Source organism: Polypterus senegalus, chromosome 2 (genome assembly GCF_016835505.1).
Source record: "Polypterus senegalus isolate Bchr_013 chromosome 2, ASM1683550v1, whole genome shotgun sequence".
Taxonomy (NCBI): domain Eukaryota; kingdom Metazoa; phylum Chordata; class Cladistia; order Polypteriformes; family Polypteridae; genus Polypterus; species Polypterus senegalus.
In genome coordinates, this window is record NC_053155.1 from 166745323 (window position 1) to 166767622 (window position 22300).

Here is a 22300-nt window from a genome sequence, read left to right on the forward strand (position 1 = left end):
ACTGTTATTCTTGGTGCCTGCATAGTGTGGAAATAGCAAATGTGTCTAATGATATGGTATTTTGAAAAACTGATGAGAAATAAGTTAAACTGCCAGTTTAATAAAATACCATAGTAACAAGTCTGTCTCTCTCTTTTTTTTCCTTGTTACAAACTTGCATCATGGCACTTTAAATACATCCCTCACAGTTTAATGGGTGTGAGAAGTGTCAAGAATAAACAGTAAAATCCAGTTGCAGCCAAAATCTGTTTTCTAAGAAAACACACAGTACCCTGTAAATCTGAGGTTACCATTCTTTAACTTCTTGGTTTGTGTTTTGAAAGGGTATTTGCCATTATCACAGTGCTTGTTTGAGTGGAATCCTCCTCCCATAGATAATAAATTACATTTAAATAGAATGATCCAAGTGGAAGGAGGTTATCCACCCACAGGGACTGTCCTTGGACTGTTTTTTATTCTGGTATACATTAATTACATTGATTTCATACATTTTTAAAATTTACAGATGATGTTAAAACTGGAGCAATGGCAAACAATGAGGAGGCATCAAAACAATTCAGAAATACTTGGCACACTTCAGAACTGGGTAAACAAGTGAAAGATGCAGCTAAATGCTACAAGTGGGCAAGAGGACCATAAATTATAAATACAAAATAATGGGGAGACTGCCCCATCCTCTGAAAAGGATTTAAGGGTTTATGTTGACCCAAGATTTTTATCATCTAAACAATGTGCAGAATTGATTTAAAATGTAAATAAATGTTAGGTTGTATTACAAACCAGCTGAATTCCAGGACTGAAGGATGCTATAATCCTGTTTAGTCCAGAGCACAGAAGACATTGTGGGAACATAGGTTTTCAAAATTCTGACAGACTTTGATAAAGTAGATAAAGCTGAATTCTTTCAAGTTAATGTTGAATTATGCACTTGTGGACACCAGAGAAAATTAAGGGAAATAAAGCCAGAAATCAGTTAGTGTTTTGGGAATCTGGAACAAACTGCCAAGCCATGTAGTTGAAACAGAAACCTTGACAACATTTAAGAAGTATATGGATGCAATTTTGGGACAGCTGAGCTATTAGCTAAACAAACAAACAAACTTGATTAACTGTATGGTCTCATCCTGTTTGTAAAATTTTTTCACTTTGAAGTCGTTATTTAAATTTAATGATTTTCTGTTAAAGAATCTCCAGATTAAATTTAGCCAAAAAAAATCAGTTAATTCATACTGTGTACTGAAAATGTGTGTTCTATGAACTTTTAATAACAGTGAAATATTTTTCCTGTATGGTTTTTAAGATTATATATTAACTCATTTTTTTCTATACTTTGTTTTAGCTGCAGCAAATTTTACAGACATTTCAGCAGCCTCCAAAGCCTCAGTCTCCAGTGGTAGATAACAACACAATGGTGCAAGTCCAGGTCCTTTCTTCTCATCTCAAGAGCCCATCATCTCAAACTAATGAACTGAAGACTACATTTGATAAAGTATGTACAACAAAGCATGACTGGGGTCCCAAGAGGGAGGAATCCAATTTTTTGTGGAAATTTATTTCTGGAAAGGTAGAGAATAGATGTGCAAGGACACTGCTCACCTTGCCTTTTCCACTATTGTGAGTAATTATGGAGACTTCTATCTCCAACTCATCAGACCGATGCTGGTCACTGGAAAGGCTTCTTTAAACCTTACAGGTTTCAGACTAAATTGAAGAATGTTGGTCATTACATTTCCTCTTGAGATGTGTGTACGTTTCATTTTACATATAGTTTTTCGTATTTTTATTTTTCAGCACAATTTCCTCCCTAATGCTATGGCAACTGCAAGTAGGTCAAGATTATGCTGTATTTAACTTTGTTTTTCTAAACGCACAATTTGAAAAGAGTAGTTTAAATACATACATGAATATTGTAAAAATACCCACTGCTAAGAATTAATGGATTGTTTTGATCACTGAAATGTGTTATGGCAAAGTATTTCAGAAAATCCAGTCAGAGACGTAAACATAACCTATTTGTATCATTGCTTTTTTCAGAAACAGGGTTTTGGCAATAAAATTGTATTATTGAATCACACCTGAACTCAGAAGACACACTGTTCACACCTGAGGGTTAGGTTACAGGTTACCACTCCCCACCGCCAAGATAAAACCCTAGAAATTATAGCAAGATCAGTGCACATTAGCATAAGAAATTTTACATGTGCAGTATTTGGACCTGTGTTTTGACACCATACTTCTGTGAGAAATTCTACTGATCTAGATCTAGAATCTGTAATCTAGTAAGTGCTGTTTGGGATTGATATTTTGTGACTAGTGCAACATCCACACTACATGTTTTCATTTTGAAATTGCTTTTTTAAACGAATCCAATCTTTATGTCCACACTAGCATTTTTACATTTTTCCCCAATGTATCTGTGCACACACTAAAATGAATGAAAACGCATATTGCGTAAATGTTTGCCTACAATGGGCATCCTTGTAGGGATGGTATCCTCATCTGCTGCTGGATTTATTGCAAAACTATAGAGCACTTTGAGCTACTGTTTGTATGAAAATGTGCTATATAAATAAATGTTGTTGTTGTTATTAGCTGTTTGTCCATGCATGCAGAATTCATACTGTACACCAATGCTGTTTAGAGGCATACAGGTAAGCAAAACATCTAGTGCAAAGGAGAGCATCTCTTCTGTGTTTACTATGTTAGAATTCTTCAGTGAAGTGTGACAAGTCAGGTGATGTAATTTTATAATGACCTGGATCTAATCAGGGAAGGGCTTCATAATGAGCACAAACCATTCAGTTTTGTGAGAGTCTGCATATTCAAAACTGTACGTTTTAAGTCCTCTATGCTGCAACACCAAACCAATGTTTACAGTGGTATAATTGGTCCTGGAGACCGTTTTCGAAAGTCTTAAGGTAAAAATGCTGAGGCATTATGGAATGAAGGCAATGAAAGACTGCATTTTTTAATTGAAAACATAGTAGTCCTGATGTAGCCAAGGCAGTCACATTGCTTCATTTAACTTTTTAAATCAAATTGGGAGCATTGTCATACTGAAGGATTTCCTTTGGTATTAAAATACTGAACCATAGGATGAATATATTCAGTAAGATATAGTGTATTTTGCAATTTATTTTACGAGTTAAAGAAATAAATTGATGCAAACTGTACCAGAACAAGTGTACCCCGTACAATTTCAGAATCTCCTGAAGCATTTTCTATAGAAAAAATGCTTATGGCTCTAGTTAATTTTTTTGTGTTCTAACTTGCACATGTCTGCTTCCTGAGAACATTAAGACAACCTGTCTATCCATGTAACATTTTTTTCAGTTTCATTTGATTGCTATTTTGAGTTTATTTCCACTGCCTTACCTTCATAGATGCATTTTAAAAGAAATAACATGTTTAAAAATTTCAGCCAAAGCATAGTATTGTGATGAAACTTTTTCCGTCTAACTTAGAACGCAGTCAGATGTTTGAGTTTCTTGTCCATTTCTCCATATATCTCAAATCAACACTCAAATATAGTACAGTAAAGGAGTTTGTGCTTCCCTACATAGTCTTGCCTCACAGTGGCTTACCCTGACCTAGATTAAAATGATATATAATGTGTGTGTTGTGCACAATACCTAGGAGTATTTCTAGTATTAAATTTAAAAAAGGTTTAGGCAGGGTGAATCGAGTCACTTGTTTTTCTTACTTGGTGTAATATATTATGTAATTTTGCTGGTAGGGTAATGATCTCAATATTAACCTTAGTCAGAAAAGGAAACTTACTGAAGCTTACCATGTAATTGATATTGAACATTTTTAAACAGAAAATTTTAAATATTTTTGTTTTGTGACCATGTTATTGAGAAGTAATTACAGTACACCCCCAAAATTCACGGGGGTTACGTTCCTAGAGCACCCGTGAATTGTGAAAACCTGCGAATTTTGGATGTGGTTAAAAAAATGACTATTTTCATAGTTTAAACCCTAAATATGCCCCCAAAACACTTTAATTTCAAACTCAGCTTAATACATTACCTAAAAATTAAGAATGTAAAGGTAAACCTTTATACTGTACTGCTATGTCTCCCGCATTGCTAGAATGTAAAATACAGATGTTACTGCTTATATGTACTTTAATTCATGCTAGCGCGTTTTCATTGCCAGAAGCCTTAGAAGGTGCAGGCCATTTCAGTGGCATCTTGAGGCTTTAACCCTTAAACTGCCACATACTTGGGTTAATGCATCCCTAGATGCAAAATACTTTTTTGCTGCACTTTAAAAATCACAATTCACAAAGAAAACGTGAAATTTTAATGGAACACATTTTTTTGCATGCGAAGAGTATCACAATTACTGCAACACTAATTATTATACACACTGCTAATGAACTGTAAAAACTATTTAAAAAAAACAAAAACTACTGGAACAATATGTACAAAGTGCAACTGACGCCATGGATGTAAATCACAGAGCCAACTGCGCTTGAACTGGCTGCACTCAAGCACACTGAGGCCAATGCTGACGCTTACCAGGCTAGTCTACTGCAGCGGCTTAACCCCAGGGGCAGTGCTGCAGGGTGTCACGTTTGGGTCACAGAATTGCACAGAAACACAGGAGATTATAGAGACATGAACTTTATTCAACACTTCAACCAAACATGTCTCTTTCAGAAGTAAAAGGAGCTCAGTATGCAGTTAGTTATCGATTGAAGAATAGACAAACATAATAGGGCAGCACAACCCCAGCAGGAGCAGAGAAAGTCTGGGGGAGGAGAGAGAGAAACAAAGCAATCAGCCAAAAAGGACAGGGGCTGTTCATGCTTTTAAGTAAGTGTAGCGTCGCGCGAGAAGCCGCAATCAAGGTGGAGATTCCAGGGACGCACCGGACCCGCACGCACTCACAAACAGAGACAAAAACAAAGCAAACCGGTAATCAAACAGCAAATAAAGAATGTAATTAAAATAATTGAAATAAGAAAACAACGATAGCACCCCTGTTCCCCATACGGAAATTACACATTAAATACAACAAAGCACAGTAAATCATGAAAAAGTTAATTGAAAAACGGCAATAGATGTAAAGATGAAAATAGATAGTCCAGAGATCCACACGTTGAATGGGAATGTACAGATGGTGCTACCGGTAGTTCCTGAAATGGTGAAGACGGTTGGACGGGTTCAGGAACGCTCCTTTCTTTGCAGGATGGCCATGAATCCACTTACAGTCCTCATTTACACAGGTAGATGGCAGACAATCCAAATGCACAAAATGATCCAGGACAAAGTGAATAAGTACAGATAACCCAACCGAAGGCAGGCAGATAGACAGGAACTTGAAACACAAATTACAAAAACTTTTTTTTTTTTGGTTTTGGTCACCGGCCCCCTTTTTAAAAGCCACGCTGACATCCTTTGACCTCAACAGCCCCAACACCCTCAGCAGAAGACCAATCAGAGCCACTGCTGGGAGTTGCAGTTTCAAATTCTATTGGCTACTTTCACCATCTCAAGTCGCGGTTTTCTCTGCAGTTGCTTCCTGTTCTCTCTAACAGTACAGTATTGCCATGCAAAAAAGGCATAAAAATTGCGTAGGATATTTGCGGTTTCCGCTAATAATTATTAGTTACTCTAATATTTAGTTACTCTGAACCGCGACTTCGCGGGGGTCTACTGTATAACTTTGTGTCCTCAGCTATTTACACATTTACAAAATAATGTATTCTGTGGTGGTAGACGTTACATAGTCTAGCTTATGAATAAGTAACAAAATGTATTTTGAAATACTGTAGACAGTCTCCTATATAAATTTATTTAATGTGCCTCTCTATCCCATCCACTGGAGGGGACACTTTTCCACAGCTGAGTCTTTCTGTTTACAAAATAAACGCTGGACAGCTAATGTTAAGCTAAACCTATTTTAAAAGGCTCTATTGTCACTTGTTTCTTCACTGTGCCTATTTGCCCTAACCATTGAAAGGGGACTTATTTTCCCAGCTGGAGCAAAGGCCCCCGGTCTGCTGCTTATAAAATGAACACTGGACAGCTAAAATTCTTCAAGATGTATTTCAAAAAGGAGGAAAGAAGACCAAATTACGCTGGATGGCCCTCTGACACTGATATTCAGTGACAAAGACTCAGAGCCTGACTGTACTTAGTGTGAAAATTATTGTAACATGCAGTTGCACAAATCATCTAGACCAAGGGTTCTTACCTTGAAGTCCATGGATGGTTTTCAGGGGGTCCCTGAGTGTCAGATAAAAATTAACATATTCACTCTACAGCCCAGTACTGTTGGTTGAAAGTAGATGTTGTAGTAGTATTTAGGGTAGTAGAAAACATAGTAGTAGTAGTAGATCTGTTTTAACACTGGAATTACCAGAGCCTACGAAAAAACTCGTAAATCCGTCCCACCTTAAATCGCTTCTTAAATCCCTTTACACCTCTCCGCCAGCGTCCTTTGTCTTCTAAATGTGCTGATAAAGAGAAGCTAGAAGCAGCCGGCTATTCCATCCCCCCACCAATTTAGAACAAACTTCTCCAAGCCCATGCCTTGATTGAGTATCTGGGAGTGAAGTGGAGTTTTAGAGTGGAAATAATAGATCGTTATTTGGAACACACGCATTTCATGTCTGTTCTGTTTCTACAGTAATCTGTGTAAACACATTGTTAAAACAGAAACGTTTTTTATATTCTACTAGTAGATGACAAAATGTAGGCATAAACTATATAATGTATGAAGCCTGAAGTCCAAATATCAAATGATAACAATTGCACTTTTATTCAAAAATATAGCTGCAAAAAAAAAAAAGCCGCCTTAACATGTGACATTGACAGCCACTAATTACGATCGCCTCAAAAGGTCACGAGTTCGATTCTGCACTATTCGGTTTTGAGAAGTAAACTGCTCTTAGTCTTACTATTTTAGAATAAAAGCATACATTTGATTTCAGTCTGTAACAGCCGGTGTAATTTATGATCCTTATAAAGGTTAGCTTTGTGTTTTTTTTTTTTTTTAAATTCACTTTTCATTCTCTCAGTTGGGCTCAGAATCAATCCATACAACCCCGTCTGTCACGGCTGTTTTCACATATAGACGCGCTATAGCTCTGCAGTGTACCACGATGCATACTAACGCACCCCCCACCCCCAAAGGGTTCTGACACACAAACGCTGGCGAAGCTACCTTCTTCGTATCTCACTGTCACTTGATTTTCTTTTTATTCAGTTTTATTGAATGTTCCTGCCAGTCCCCACATGTTGCTGTATGCTGTTTCTTTTGTACTCCAGGACATGCAGAGGAGAGAATGGTAAAGAGCAGTAACTTGGGCGCTATATGCAATCATCAGACACTCCCCATCTGCCCGTGTCGCTCAAACACAGGAACATATGTTGGTGTAAAAGTATAACAAAAGTGCACTTTTATTTAAGTGCACTTTTTCCATTGCCTTTTCCTGTAAGAAGCAATGTACACACTTCTCTCTATGTTGTGGTTTCTATTACACACCTGAAAGAAAGAGACAATATATATAAAAACATCATCGCACTAATGCAATATTATTTGGAAACGAACAGCGTCAGATCGGGTGTGAATTTATGCAGGAACTGGAAATTCTCTGATGTGGGATCAGTTCTGTATGGTTGTGGGCGCGGGTGTGAGTGGTGGACATAACCGGGAATTACTGTGAATGTGCGTGGTGTTTTGAGATAATGAATAGAGCTGCAAATTACAGGGAATTCTCAGATCTGACGGTGTTCGTTTTCAAGTAATATTGCATGTACTGAACTATTTTAGAATAGAAACATATATTTGATTTCAGTCAGTCTGTAAGAGCCAGTGTAAATGCATTATAATTGTAAAGGTTAGCTTTTTTTTTTTTTAATTCAGTTCCATTCTCTCAGTCGCGTTCACAATCCCCCCCCACCCCCTCAATCTGACAATGCTGTTTTCACATAAAGACGCGCTATAACTCAAATGTGATTTATTTGGAGACGCGCTATACTCGAATGTGAATTATTTGGAGACGTGCTATACTCGAATGTTATTTATATAGGGAAGAAAGTACAATGTCAGGTGCTCATTCAGTGTAATAGGAACCATAGCACAGAGAGATGTGTACACTGCAACAAGTACACATGTCGTGAATGTAGGAAGGGTGTGTGGGAATTGTTAATATTTGAATGTGATGATTTTATATAGCACGGATCGGAAATCAGCAGTTCTTAGCATTGCAGCACGCAAGCTGTTGTATCAACCGCCTAATGTAACTTGCTTTATTTTTTCTTTACTTATAGTCTAGAATAAAAGTGCACTTGTTTTGTTATACTTGTACACCAACATATGTTCCTGTGTTTGAGCGACACGGGCATGCTCAAAAAAATAGACGTGTAATGCCACGAAAAGTGCACGCAGGCACTTCAGTTCGCAAGTATTGGTACGAGAATGCAGTCACAAGTACGCTTTATGTGAAAACAGCATCCTCAAATTTTGGGGGGGGAGGGAGGAATGTAGGGAAGGATCCTGAACACGACTGAGAGAATTAAAAGTGAATAAAAAAAAAAAAAACCTAACCTTTACAACTATCATTACATTGGCTGTTACACACTGAAATCAAATGCATTTTTTATTCTAAAATAGTAAGAATAAGAGCAGTTTACTTTTCAAAACTGAATCGTGTGGGATCGAACTCATGACCTTTTGAATACTAGTCAGCGGCTGATACCATTACGCTACCGTGACAGCTGTAGTAAGTGTCTGTCAATGTGGCATGCTAAGGCGGCTTTTTTCTGAAGTTATATTTTTGAATAAAAGCATGCTTATTCTGTTATATTTGTACCTTTTGTGAAAGTGTTTGATATTTGGACTTCAGGCTTCATACATTATATAGTTTATGCTTACATTTTGTCATTTACTACTACAATATGAAAAACATTTCTGTTTTAAAAATGTGTTTACACGGATTACTGTAGAAACGGAACACACGTGAAATGCGTGTATTCCAAATAATGATCTATTATTTCCACTCTAAAACTCCACTTCACTTCCAGATAATCAATCAAGGCATGAGCTGGGAGAAGTTTTTGCACGTTCTAAGTTGGTGGGGGGATGGAATAGCCGGCTGCTTTTCTTTTATCAGCACATTTAGATTAACAAAAGACACTGGCGGAGAGGTGAGAACGGTTTTAAGAAGCGATTTAAGGTGGGACGGATTTACGAGTTTTTTCGTAGGCTCTGGTAGTTCTAGTGTTAATTTGCACAAGAGGATTGCATTTCATAATTATAATTTTTGCATAAACAAAAGTTTTTTTTTTTTGATTGGTTACTTTAGTTTAATTGTGTATGTCATATACGGTATGTATGAGACAATCAAATCTCGATAAATAAAATACATTATATTCATTGCATGCAAAGTTGTGTTTACGTGAATATTTCTGGGGAAGGGATTCCATAGCTTTCATCCAATTCTTAAAGAGGTCCGTGACTCAAAAAAGGTTAAGAATCACTGATCTAGACGGATACAAAGTACAAGGGAAAGACGCACTGCACAAAAGTAAAACAATTAGGCACACATTAATGGAGGTTAGAACGGTAAGAGACAGAAAGATTAATATTTTATACATTTGATTATTTGGCACCTAAATCAAAGCTATTGGTTACTAATTTTTTTTTTTAGGAACCACTGGCTCTTTGAGGTGAATCTTTCTTTGGAGCCCTACAAAGCATATTTTTATAGCTGATGTGTAAAAATATTCTGGGATAAAATGGCATGAAATTTCATAGCCTTTATGTAATTACTAATGATTGTGACTGAAAATCAATTATTTGCATACTTATTTGCAATTATTTTGAATACACATTGGGAGGTATGAAAATCAAAAATACACCTTATTAGAAAGATTTAGAAGTCGTACTGGACACAATGCTATCAACTGCCAGACAGTATTCAAATGCCATTTTGAAGGGTAACCGAATGTTATGTTAACATGATGTGTAGAGCACAATTCCAAGGAGGTTATGCTCAAACTTTATAATGTACTGGTGATGCTTTATCTAGAGTACTGTGTACAGTTTTGGAAAGGACATGCAGTGCAAGAAAAAGTTTAGAGAAGAGCAACTAATCTAATTTTAGGACTACATGGGCTGGATTCTTGTTGAAAGATTAAAAGAGCTGAGCCTTTTCAGATTAACCAAAAAGATTAAGAGAAGACTTGATTGAAAGTTTAAAATTATGAAAGGAATTAGTGCAGTGGATTAAGACTTTTATTTTAAAATTAGTTCAGCAAGAACATAGGGACACAGTTGGAAACTTTTTAAGTTTAAATTTCTCACAAACATTAGGAAGTTGTTCTTGATACAGAAAACAGTAAACACCAGGAATAAGCTTCCCAGTAGTGTGTTAGACAGGATTACTTTAGGGCCTTTGAATACTAGACTTGATGTTATTTTAGAAGAATTAAATGGACAGGACTGTTGAGCTTTGTTTGGCTGAATTGTCTGTTCTTGTCTAGATTGTTCTTTTTTTTAATTGATTTTAATTTATAGCAAATAACATTCCATACAATCAAGTAAAACTTAAACAAAATTCAACCCCAACCTTTCAAGATTGTTCTAATGTACTCCAAAGTATCCCAGCAAAATTCTTTGTACAACTTTTCACATAATTTTACAGGATGTAACATAAGATCTCAGTTTTAAAATATCTTTTAATATTTAGCAGTTTTGTTTAATCATGCCAGTTTACTTAGCATTATTTTTGCATTTTGTTTTCTAGAAATTACTTGACCGTTTTGATTATGATGATGAACCAGAAGGTGGAGAAGAATTTAAGAAAGAAGATTCCACGCCACCTCCCATACCAGCTTTGTAAGTTTCCTGTAGTTTCCATAGTATCTTTTTTGTATGATGTTATAGCCTATAATGATTTTGCTACAGAGAGACTCCTGAAATGTTTTTTCAAAACCATGTTACAGATTAGCATGGATATGTACAGTAGTGTTACAGTATTTGTTTAGTTTAAGGTTGACCAAAGTGGATATAACATACTGTGTTTTCCCGAAAATAACCCCTAGTATGATTTTCAGGCTGCTCTGTAATATAAGCCCTACACCAAAAATAAGCCTTAGTTGGCTTAAAAGTAAGGTGTCAAAGGCCAGGTTTATACATCACGCCATGCGACGCATGTGCCCGAAACATCCATTAAATTCCGAAGACACCCTGCCACAATATCTTTTAAGCGGATGTTTAATGATTACATCCATCAATTCGGGGATGTGCCCATTCCAGCAAACATCCGCGCAAGACAGAAACAAAATCTCTGGATGGGGCATCAGCTCACCGCAAAGGTGAACACAAGCACACACATACACTAATGTCATTGTAGCTTCACCAAATCCCCAAACCTTCATGTCTTTGGATGGAAAACTGAGAACACTGTGGAAACTCACCAGGAAAACATACAAACTCCAGGCAGGAATCACAAGGGGCATGACTCTGATCTGCCACTATGCCACCCCATTTGTGTAACTATTAACAGTATTCATTATTTAAACAAACTTAAAGATTTATCTGTAAAATGTAACATGCATATTTTAATGCATTTCATCATGAAAGTGATGTCAAGTTTAAATCTAAGAATTCTAAATGTGCAGAGAGCTGGAATATTATAAATTTAATGTGTTCTGTGTGGCAATGCTGCTTGCCGCTGCTGTCAGGTCAGGAGGGAAGCCCCTGAAGTACGTAGCAATTTAACAACTGTGTGGGTTTTAAGATGACTTTTATGATGGTCTGCTTTAATGATGAAGTAAGCTACCAGGTTAAAATGGACATTTCGAGTTTAAAGCCGACATTTCCACTTTAATCACAAAATAGACATTTTCATTATGTGCTTATTTCTTTTTCTCTGTGTCTCAAATATGCCGTCATACATTCTGATGGTATTGTGAAAGTGCAAAAAAAAAAAAAAAATAAGACTGCACAGAAGATGGTATGTGAGACTTTTAAAATATATTTTGTCATTACTTTGGGGAATATGCAACGCTTGAATATCAAAGCAACATTAATACATTTGTATGTTGGCATATTGCTTCACCACATCGAACCATTCGTCAAACATCAACGCACGCACATTGATCCTGGACGATCATAAAAGCGGCTGGAGTAGCAAAAAATTTAGGATTTGAATGTGGAGAGTTATGACGATATTCCAGAAGAAGATGACATGACTGTATTTGGATTAATGTATTTTGATGTACATGAATAAATATAAGATATCCCCTGGAAATAAGCCCTAGTGCATCTTTTGGAACAAAAATTAATACAAGACCCGATCTTATTTTCGGGGAAACACAGTATATACATTTGAGGTCTTTGTTCCTAGCAGAGTCGTGACAGGGTTGCGCTTCTCTGACTAGAAGCATCCAGCAGCCTGTGAGTGCTTTCTGTGTTTAACTATTTGAATTTTCTTTATAGAATAGTGTGAATTTACGCTTAATTTGACTGCATTCAAAACCTCCACATTAATCTTACTTAATGAAAAAGGCAATGGTATTGCATTTAGGGATCATGATTTAAGGAAAGTTCAGTTCAGTTTATTTTTGTGTAGCGCTCTTTATTGATTGTATGCACAGATGATATGACAAGGTCTCAGCTAAAATGCAAGTATACATTTTAGAAATTACTGAGTACAGTTAGTACACAGACACATTTCTTTAAACACCCAGGAAAACTAAGCATTTTAAAACAAATGAAAGTATGGCCAGTTGACACTCAGGAGAGGAAAATAAACTCCAGTCAGTAGTGGCCCTGGAGAACAAACTTCTAGGAGATCTGTGATAATTGTAAGTGAGACAGGGTCAAAGACAAAGTCGGAATTAGTCACAATCCTAGATATTTAGACCGACTAGCTGCCTACCCCCTCCTGGGCATCCTATAATAGAGTGTGTGCTGGATTGTCCAGTCTGATTAAAGAATCTTTCACTCAAATTTATTCCAATTCTCCCCATGTCTGAAATGACTTTTCCATAGGCACGAGAACAGCTTGTCAGTAGAGCAGTGGTGCCAGGTGCCACATCAAGAGACCAAGAAGAGAAACTGAATGGAGGAGGGTTAGGAATGTTATTTTTGTGCAAATGTGTAACACAGCTGCATTATTCATAATTAATGAGCATCTCTGTTCAGGGTATGCTAAAATGAAGCAATTTATCTTCAACCTGTATTTAAAAACTGAGAATCAAGGGGCATCTCTTATATTAACAGGCAAATCATTAAACAGCTTTGGGGCTTTGTAAGTAAAAGCTCGATTTTCCACTGTCATTTTGCTAATAGCACTAAATGTTAAATAGACCAGTATCTTGAAATCATAATGCACACTCTGATTTAAGCAGTGCTAAGTTTAGTTAACTAAACTGGAGGATTTTGAAATCAGCTCTAAACTTAAGGGATAACTTCAGTATTTTTCAAGTTTTAACAAACATGCTATACAGTGATCCCTCGCTATATCGCACTTCGACTTTCACGGCTTCACTCCATTGCGGATTTTAAATGTAAGCATATCTAAATATATATCACGGATTTTTCGCTGGTTCGCAGATTTCTGCAGACAATGGGTCTTTTAATTTATGGTACATGCTTCCTCAGTTTGTTTGCCCAGTTGATTTCATACGAGGGACGCTATTGGTGGATGGCTGAGAAGCCACCCAATCAAAGCATGTATTATGTATTAAATAAAACTCCTCAATGATATACAATATGCTTCCTGTGCGGTGCTTTGCATACATAAAAGCTCTAGCAGCACGTATTGATTTTTGATTGTTTGCTTTCTTTGTCTCTCTCACTCTCTCTGCCTGACAGAGGGGGTGTGAGCAGAGGGGCTGTTTGCACAGAGGCAGTTTGCTTAGAAGATTTGGACGCGCCTGTAAAAAATGCTGAAAGACTACCTTCACATTGATCCCTTCATTCCAGCCGCTTTATCGCGGTGCTTGCATACTTAAAAGCGCAACAGCCCTATTGATTTTTTGATTGTTTACTCTCTCTCTCTCTTTGACATTCTCCGCTCCTGACGCGCACCTTGAAGAGGAAGATATGTTTGCATTCTTTTAACTGTGAGAAAGAACTGTCATCTATGTCTAGTCATGAAGCACAGTTTAAACTTTTGACTAAAGGGTGTTATTTCATGACTAGAGGGCTCTAATAATGTTAAAAAATGTATTTAGAAGGTTGTAAACAGGTTTTCAATGCTCTAACTGCGAAAATATTAGATTTATAAATAAAGAATCCTACTTCGTGGAAATTCATTTATCTGTCTGGAGCGGATTAACCGTGATAAACAAGGGTTTACTGTGTAACTGTGCGGAGAATATTTATAAACAGTGTGGGAGAGTTTCAATGGGCTTAAAATATATAAAAATAACCATAAAAACATATGGTTTATACCATGCGGATTTTCACCGAGGAGGGATTACTGTATATGCATTTGCCACGCAAAATTGTGTTCTAAAGTTAATTACTTTCTATAAATTTTAAAAAATATCTTAACCCACTTTTGCACCTTACATTGCAGTCTATGGGGCACAGAGGACATGCTTAAAAACTTGCCAAATACATCAGTTTTTCAAGTCAAGACAGTTGTTGAGTAATGATCTGTCTTGTGATTACACACACATTGTAAATGCATGTGTGTAATTTTTGAAACAAACAAATACCAGTATTATGAGATCCGGTCATTTTAAAAGAACTCCAGCCATATGCAATAGTTTAGCATTTTGTCTTCCTGGGCAACTTTTCAAACCCCCCATTCACCTCCCCAAATATATGTGAAAATTCCCACAAACAAATAGAAAATGTATCATTACCATGAGAAATATAGTACCAGGAATATGTTATAAAATTATCAGATACCTATTGTTCTCACAAACATTCTACTCAAAAGCTCTCTTGGCTTGAAAAAAGGATATCCTTGCTATGTTTTTAAACTTTCCTCCTTGCCCCCATACCCTCCATTGTAAAACACCAGAGCGAGCACAAGGTTTTTTAAATTTATAGAAACTGCTTAATATTAGAACACAATCTTGTGCAGCAAATGCATATCTATATCATGTTTGAAAAAAAAAAAAAAACTTTAGCTTGAAAAATAACAACCTTTTCCTTTAACTTGGAGCCAGTGTATGAGAACTATTTGTGAACTGGAATTATGAATGTATTCATACTTTCTAGTTCTTCTCGTTATTTCTGCTGTAGCATTTTGAATTCAATCAAAGCTGCATAAAGAATGATTTGAACAGGCTGAGAACACATTGCATTATTCAGTCCCACTGGAAATAAATACATGGATTAGTTTCTGAGTTTCCTATTTAATTAGAAAAAGTCTTCATTTTTCAACATTCTGAGACGGACAACAGATGTACAAAACACACTAAGTTTCCATAATATCTACATTGCATGCTGATTCAGTAAAACTGATGATGACTCCGAGTTAAAAAGTGAAAGAATATTTTTGTAGTCTGCATCATTTCCACAAAAGAATTACAAATACATTTGTTGTTTCTCATTTAGAGACACTTTCAGTAGTTCTCTACCATTAACTCAATGACTCACAATTTTTTCAGGATTTGGTCTTAAAAAAAGGTATAGGTATTAGTTGGATTTCATCTGCATATGAGAGAAAATTAATGTTATGTTTTCTAATTAAATTTTCTAATGGAAGTATGTAAAGGTAAAACAATAAAGACCTGAATAATGAGCCCTGTTGGACACCATATTTAACTTCTGAGTAAACTGGGAGTATCGTCAGCATATTTCTGTACTTACTGAATTCAGTTTGATAAATATAAGCTAAACCAGGCAAGGACAGTGCCTCAGAGCCCAGTGAAATTTTCCAAACCATGTAGTACAATAAATTTAAGCTTATAGTTTGACACTAATGACCCTTTCTAACAAATAATTACTGTAGAATTTCTGTCATCAGAGGATATTAAAATTTTCGCAAATTTCGCAAAACTGTTTAGTGCTGTTTCTGTATTGTGATTGGTATGTAATCCAGACTGAAATTTCTGAAATAAATTTTGATGTGTAAAGTGAGATTTAAGCCTTTCTCAAATATTTTAGCAAGAAAGGGTAATTATGAAAAGGGTTATCACAAACTGGATGGACCATAAATCAATTGTTGGGATACCTTCTCTGTAAACCCCATTTACTGCTAGATATAAAATTAAATAAAATAATAAAGTTAAAGCCACTACCATGAATTATATTAAGATTGTAGTGCTTGCATATTATAGGTGCCCTGTTTTTCTTGCATGCAGGTCCCTAAATTAATGGTATATGTGGCTAAAGCAGTTTGTCCACTAGACATTCATGTGTCACTGGGTCCCTGTGTCTTGACACATTATACATTTCACACCAACATTTTAAGTTTTAGTTTTATGTTCAACATTTCTTGCCTCGCATTTCCTGTCATCCTACATTTCATTGTTGACATGAAACACACATGAAATGTATATTCCAAATAAGAATATATTATTTACCCTATACATCTCCAGGCACCTCACACCCAGAAAAAGAGACTTGGAGAACTTTCTGTTCGACTTCAGCTCTGTTGGTGGGGGATGGGATAGCAGACTGCTTGCACTGATTAACTTGCAAAACAAAGATGCTGATGAAGAGTGAAGGAATTTAAGGTGGCCCGTTATTCCGATTTTTTTCGTAGGCTTCAGGGATTCTAGTGTTGAGGTCATGACACATAACTACCAGTACTCACTAGGGGTGCAAAGCACGATTTTCTCTTTAGCGGAGTCTTTTAAGGGAATCTGCTACTAGCCCTTTGTCATGTCCAAAGTGGAAAAACATTATGCCTGTCCAAGGTACTGTAAAAGGTCATTAACTCGCAGCACTCTGTCGGAATTGATATACAAGTTCTAGTTTAACTGACAGAAGTCATTATAAAAACTCCAACGTCCATCAGGTTTTGGATCTAATACAATGGCCAAGTGAAAAAGGATTAATGTGTTTTACATATGAGGCAGGACAGGTCATCCCAAATTTTGGAATTACATTGAACCCTCGTTTATCACGGTTAATCCGTTTCAGACTCTACCGTGATAAAGGAATTTTCGCGAAGTAGGATTCTTTATTTATAAATCGAATACTTTCGCAGTTAGAGTATAGAAAACCTGTTTACGACCTTCTAAGTGTGTTTTTTAATATTATTAGAGCCCTCTAAACATGAAATAACACCCTTTAGTCACCATTACACTCGTATTACCCAATATATTAGAGAAAATAAGAGAAAATAAGATATATTAGACGTTATAAATATCATATTATTACTAGGCTCACCCGCCTTTTAAGGCGACCGACTTTTATCCTCAATTTGTATGCGCTCCATGTGTACATCAGGCATGTAAGTGTAGGGAATGAGAACATTAAAGTGCCTATTCATAACATCTCCCGAAAACCTACGTTTTTTTTTTTTCATCCCCTCGAGTGCCTGTCCAAAGTCGTACAATGTCAGCCCGAATCTGTACCGCTAAAGACGGAGTTTCATGCACTAAATAAGCTATAGATGAGAATAAGTAAGCACCATCTCCCCTGATATTTACTACATGGTGAGGCATTTATACTCCATCAACATTAATTATTTCCAGAGACATAATTTGTCTATTTTTCCAGTGCATCATGCACAAAAGCAAGGGAACGATGGGAGCACCAGAACTCTGCTCACATCGCGTCGCTTCGTACAAGCCGCAAGTAGTAAGTCTGTGATAAGCGGAATACATCTACGCTTTGCACTCACGGGACGGAAGGACAATCCCGACCGCTTTTATATAGTAGATTATTGTACTGTACATTTAATTACACACACACACAGTTCTTACACACAACTACTAACCTATGAAGGCATGACCTCAGTAGGAGAGTCTTCAGGTAGTGCAGTATCTTCAGCAGGTGCGTCGTTAACTTCTTCCGCTGAAGGAGTACTAGGAGTAGGCAGTGGGTGTCTGGGTGCGCGGCTGAAGAACATCTTGATAGGCAGTTGCTGGCGCTGTCTTTTCATATGCGTGTGGAGGATTTTGTAGGGTTTTGCCATCTTTGATCATATCCGTTTCACCTTCTCCTGGATAGTAAGCATCTTTCTCTAGTGCTTAGTTTTATTGTCAGAAGGCTTAGAAAAAGCAGCACGTTTAGGAGCCATCGTGGGGCTTAGATAAAAGTTCTCAGAAAGCGCGTGCGTAGTGACGTAAGTGTGTGTGAGAAAAAATCGCGATAGAGTGAAGCCGCGAAAGTCGAAGTGTGATATAGCGAGGGATCACTGTAGTGGGAATTTAAAAAAAAAAAAAAAAGAAAGAAATTAAGTGGGTAAATAAGAAAACTACATTTTCTACCATAAACTGGGTTTTTGTACTGCAATTCACCCATTTTCCCCTGCCTTCTGTTGCAGTTTGTTCCCCAGGTGAAACTGAAAGCATGGTGAGGTGCAATAAAAATACATTGCATTGAGAGGCGATTCTCTGTTAAACTGGGTGAGCATTGCTTAGAAAACTAATATAGGGCAGACGTGCAGCAGACATCTCCCAAATATAGTACTTGAACTCATAATGCTTGAACTGTAAAACTGCACGATGCAACCCTTCTGAGTTATACACTGAGCAGTACAAATCAAGGATAGCATTGCATCCTTCAGGAAACACATTATTCTTATTTGACTTATTCATATTCTATATCACTAGCATTTTTTAACTTTTCTAGGACTTCCTCAACCATATAAGTGCTTGATTTTTTTGGAAAAAAGACATTACCTTAGCACAATGCCCCCCCACATGCCCCAATTTGAGAAGAGAGGGAGGCCAACAGCATAGTATATAACAGCAGTTGCCCAATGACTTAACAGAGGTTGGTTAGGATTCTTCCACTTGAGCAAGATAAGTCTGTGTGCTAATAGTGAAATAAAGGCAATTACAGCTTGTCCTTCTCAACTTTAATTCCATCTAGGAGTACACCAAACACAGCTATTGATGGATTAGGAGTGATTGTGACACCAACGCTGTCTGATAGGCATTTAATTTTTTTTTGTCCAGAATGATGTTATTTTTTTTACATACCCAGAACATTTGGCCTAGTGAACCTGAAGCTTGATTGCAATGTTCACAGGTTAGATCTTGACCTGGAAATCTTTTGGACAATTGTAAATGAGATAGATGTGCTTGATAAAATAATTTTAAGTTGAATAATTGAAAGCTTTCGCATATGGAGCTATAATGGATTCTGTACATGGCTTCCTTTATACTTCTTTTCTGAAATATTGAGTAAGAGATCCCTTTCCCACTGTACTTTGGCATCTTTAAAGGAAGGGACTTGAAAATGGTTTTACACATCATACATGTAGCTGAATTCTGAGTTAGTGCTTCATCTAGAGTCTGCGTGGGTAGTTGTCGTGTGCAGATACTGTACTGTTCGAGTTTTATAGCGGATCGCAAAATTTATTTGAGATGAACAGTTTATGCTGAATGGAAAATTAACAATCCTGGAAAAACTTGGTTCTGGAATGAAGAAAAATGATGTGGCGGAAGCATTCGAAATCACACCTTCATCTTCATCTAATGTCTCATTTTCACTCAGTATTTTCTGTATTTTTATACCTGTATTTCTATAAAAAAAAGAGTTACATCTAACGTCTCATTTTCAAATAACACATTTTTTGCACTTTAAGAAGCACTGTTTTTTATGTGGGTATTGTCAAGCTTGGATCACAGAATTGCACAAGAGATGGGAAGGTGAGTCCAGGTTTTCAAAGAAAATACAAGTACTTTTCCAGCCAGCAATTTAATGTGGGTCCCATATGGGTTTATGATGGGGGAAAATTAAGGGTCCCATCAGGGTTGCCTATCTTGGACCCGGCTTATTTCGCTCTCAGTCTCCATGCAGGCCCCTTGTGTAGCAGACCATAAGGGTAACTTACAGGTGAAACATGGGGAAAATGTGGGACCTTTACATGCAAACTGTTTTACACCAGTGTAGAGCCCTTTGTGGCAGGCAACATCAATTTAATGTGGATTTAAATCAGGTCTATGGTGGGTCCAACATGGGGAAAACTAGGAGGATGTTATTCGGGCCCCGTGAATTACCATATCTGCAAGCTATTTTAAAGCTGTGTGGGTCCCGTTATGAGACCTGACACAGTACTCCACTAATGGATTTCTCTGGAGAATTTGTGGGTATAGGTAGGGTACAAAATTATGGATGAAATTAATCCCCTTATCTGTTGATTTTATAAAATATATCTTTTCATTATTAAGTTGATTAGTTTTAACATTTCTTGAAAGCACAGGGAAAACATATTTTTTATATAAAGTGTCACAGAATACATTGTCTCGGACATGAATTTATTTTCCAATAATAAAGTATTCATTGCTTTGAAATGATGAAATGTAAACTAATTTTTACAAAAACAATTTCAAAAACATTCAGCTACATCATAAAATGTACAGCACTTTGTTAAAAAATGATATACTTTAAAGACAAAAATGGGCATGTATGCTTACTCTTTTTCATCTATATTAGTCACATCATACTGGGCACCACTGAACCACTTAGAAACAGCTTTTTCTGCATCCTTTCGATTTACATTTGTAGTTAATGCATTTATCTTTAGTGCACCTTGTCAGTGGAAATGAGACAGAGAAACTTATTTTAATACTTTCCATAAACTAACAATATCAACATCAGTGGCAATATGTTTCCTTTAACACTAGAATTACCAGAGCCTACGAAAAAACTTGTAAATCCGTCCCACCTTAAATCGCTTAAAATCGTTCACAGCTCTCCACCAGCGTCTTTTATCATCTAAATGTGCTGATAAAAATCAGGCTGCAAGCAGCCGGGGTTTCCATTCCCCCACCGACTTAGAACGTGCACAAACTTCTCCCAGCTCATGCCTTGATTGATTTTCTGGGAGTGAAGTGGAGTTTTAGAGTGGAAATAATAGATTGTTGTTTGGAACACATGCATTTCATGTCTGTTCCGTTTCTACAGTAATCTGTGTAAACACATTGTTAAAACAGAAACGTTTTTTATATTCTACTAGTAGATGACAAAATGTAGGCATAAACTATATAATGTATGAAGCCTGAAGTAATACAGAAATACCTTCACAAAAGGTACAAATCTAACACAACAATTCCGCTTTTATTCAACAATATAACTGCAGAAACAAAAAGCCGCCTTAACATGTGACATTGACACCCGTTGACTAGGACTGCCTCCGTGGCGCAATAGAATCAGCTGCCGCCTGGGAATCAAAAGGTCGTGAGTTCGATCCTGCACCACTCCGTTTTGAGAAGTAAACTGCTTTTAGTCTTACTATTTTAGAATAAAAACATACATTTGATTTCAGTCTGTAACAGTCAGTGTAATTTATGATACTTGTAAAGGTTAGCTTTTTTTTTTTTTTTTTTTTTTTTTAAAAGTCATTTTATTATCTCAGCCGCATTCACGAGCCCAAGCACACCCCACCCCTGCATCTGACACTGCTGTTTTCACATAGATGCGCTGTAACAGAGGTAAACTCAGCTCCCTTCTACATCGGAGCAAGAATGCACATACCATTGCTTGCATACTAAAGTGTCAGCAGGCACTTTTCGTGGCATTACACACATTTTTGAGCATGCCCTCTGCACACTACTTGAGACTTTAGGCTTTAGGAAGTAAGTAAATAAATAAAGATAAATCGTGTCATAAAATGATTTCTTCAAAATGTCAAATGTTATTTATTTGGCAAAGTGCATGCAGACATGTCCGTGCACTGGCTGTTACAGACTGAAATCAAATGTGTATTTTTATTCTAAAATAGTTAGACTAAGAGCAGTTTACTTCTCAAAACAAGAGTGGTGCAGGATCGAACTTGAAACCTTTTGATTCCCAGGCGGCAGCTGATTCTATTGCGCAACGGAGGCAGTCATAATCAAGGGGTGTCAATGTTGCATGTTAAGGTGGCTTTTTGTTTCTGTAGTTATATTTTTGAATTAAAGCGCAATTGTTGTGTGAGATTTGTACCTTTTGTGAAAGTATTTCTGTGATATTTCAGGCTTCATACATTATATAGTTTATGCCTACATTTTATCATCTACTAGTAGAATATTAATATGTTTTAACAATGTGTTTGTTTACACAGATTATTGTAGAAACGGAACAGACATGAAATGCGTGTGTTCCAAACAACGATCTATTATTTCCACTCTAAAACTCCACTTCACTCCCAGAAAATCAATCAAGGCATGAGCTGGGAGAAGTTTGTGCACGTTCTAAGTCAGTGGGG

General features: G+C 36.7%; 1 protein-coding gene across 2 annotated transcripts in view; it reads left to right on the forward strand.

The window, feature by feature from the left end:
• Positions 1-22300, forward strand: part of LOC120523539 (SR-related and CTD-associated factor 4-like) — a 440470-nt gene that overhangs the window by 102058 nt on the left and 316112 nt on the right. For both annotated transcript variants that reach the window (XM_039744940.1, XM_039744941.1), the window contains exons 7-8: positions 1340-1489; positions 10766-10857. In XM_039744940.1, coding sequence (XP_039600874.1) covers positions 1340-1489; positions 10766-10857 — 242 coding nt within the window. The remainder of the gene's footprint in view (positions 1-1339; positions 1490-10765; positions 10858-22300) is intronic.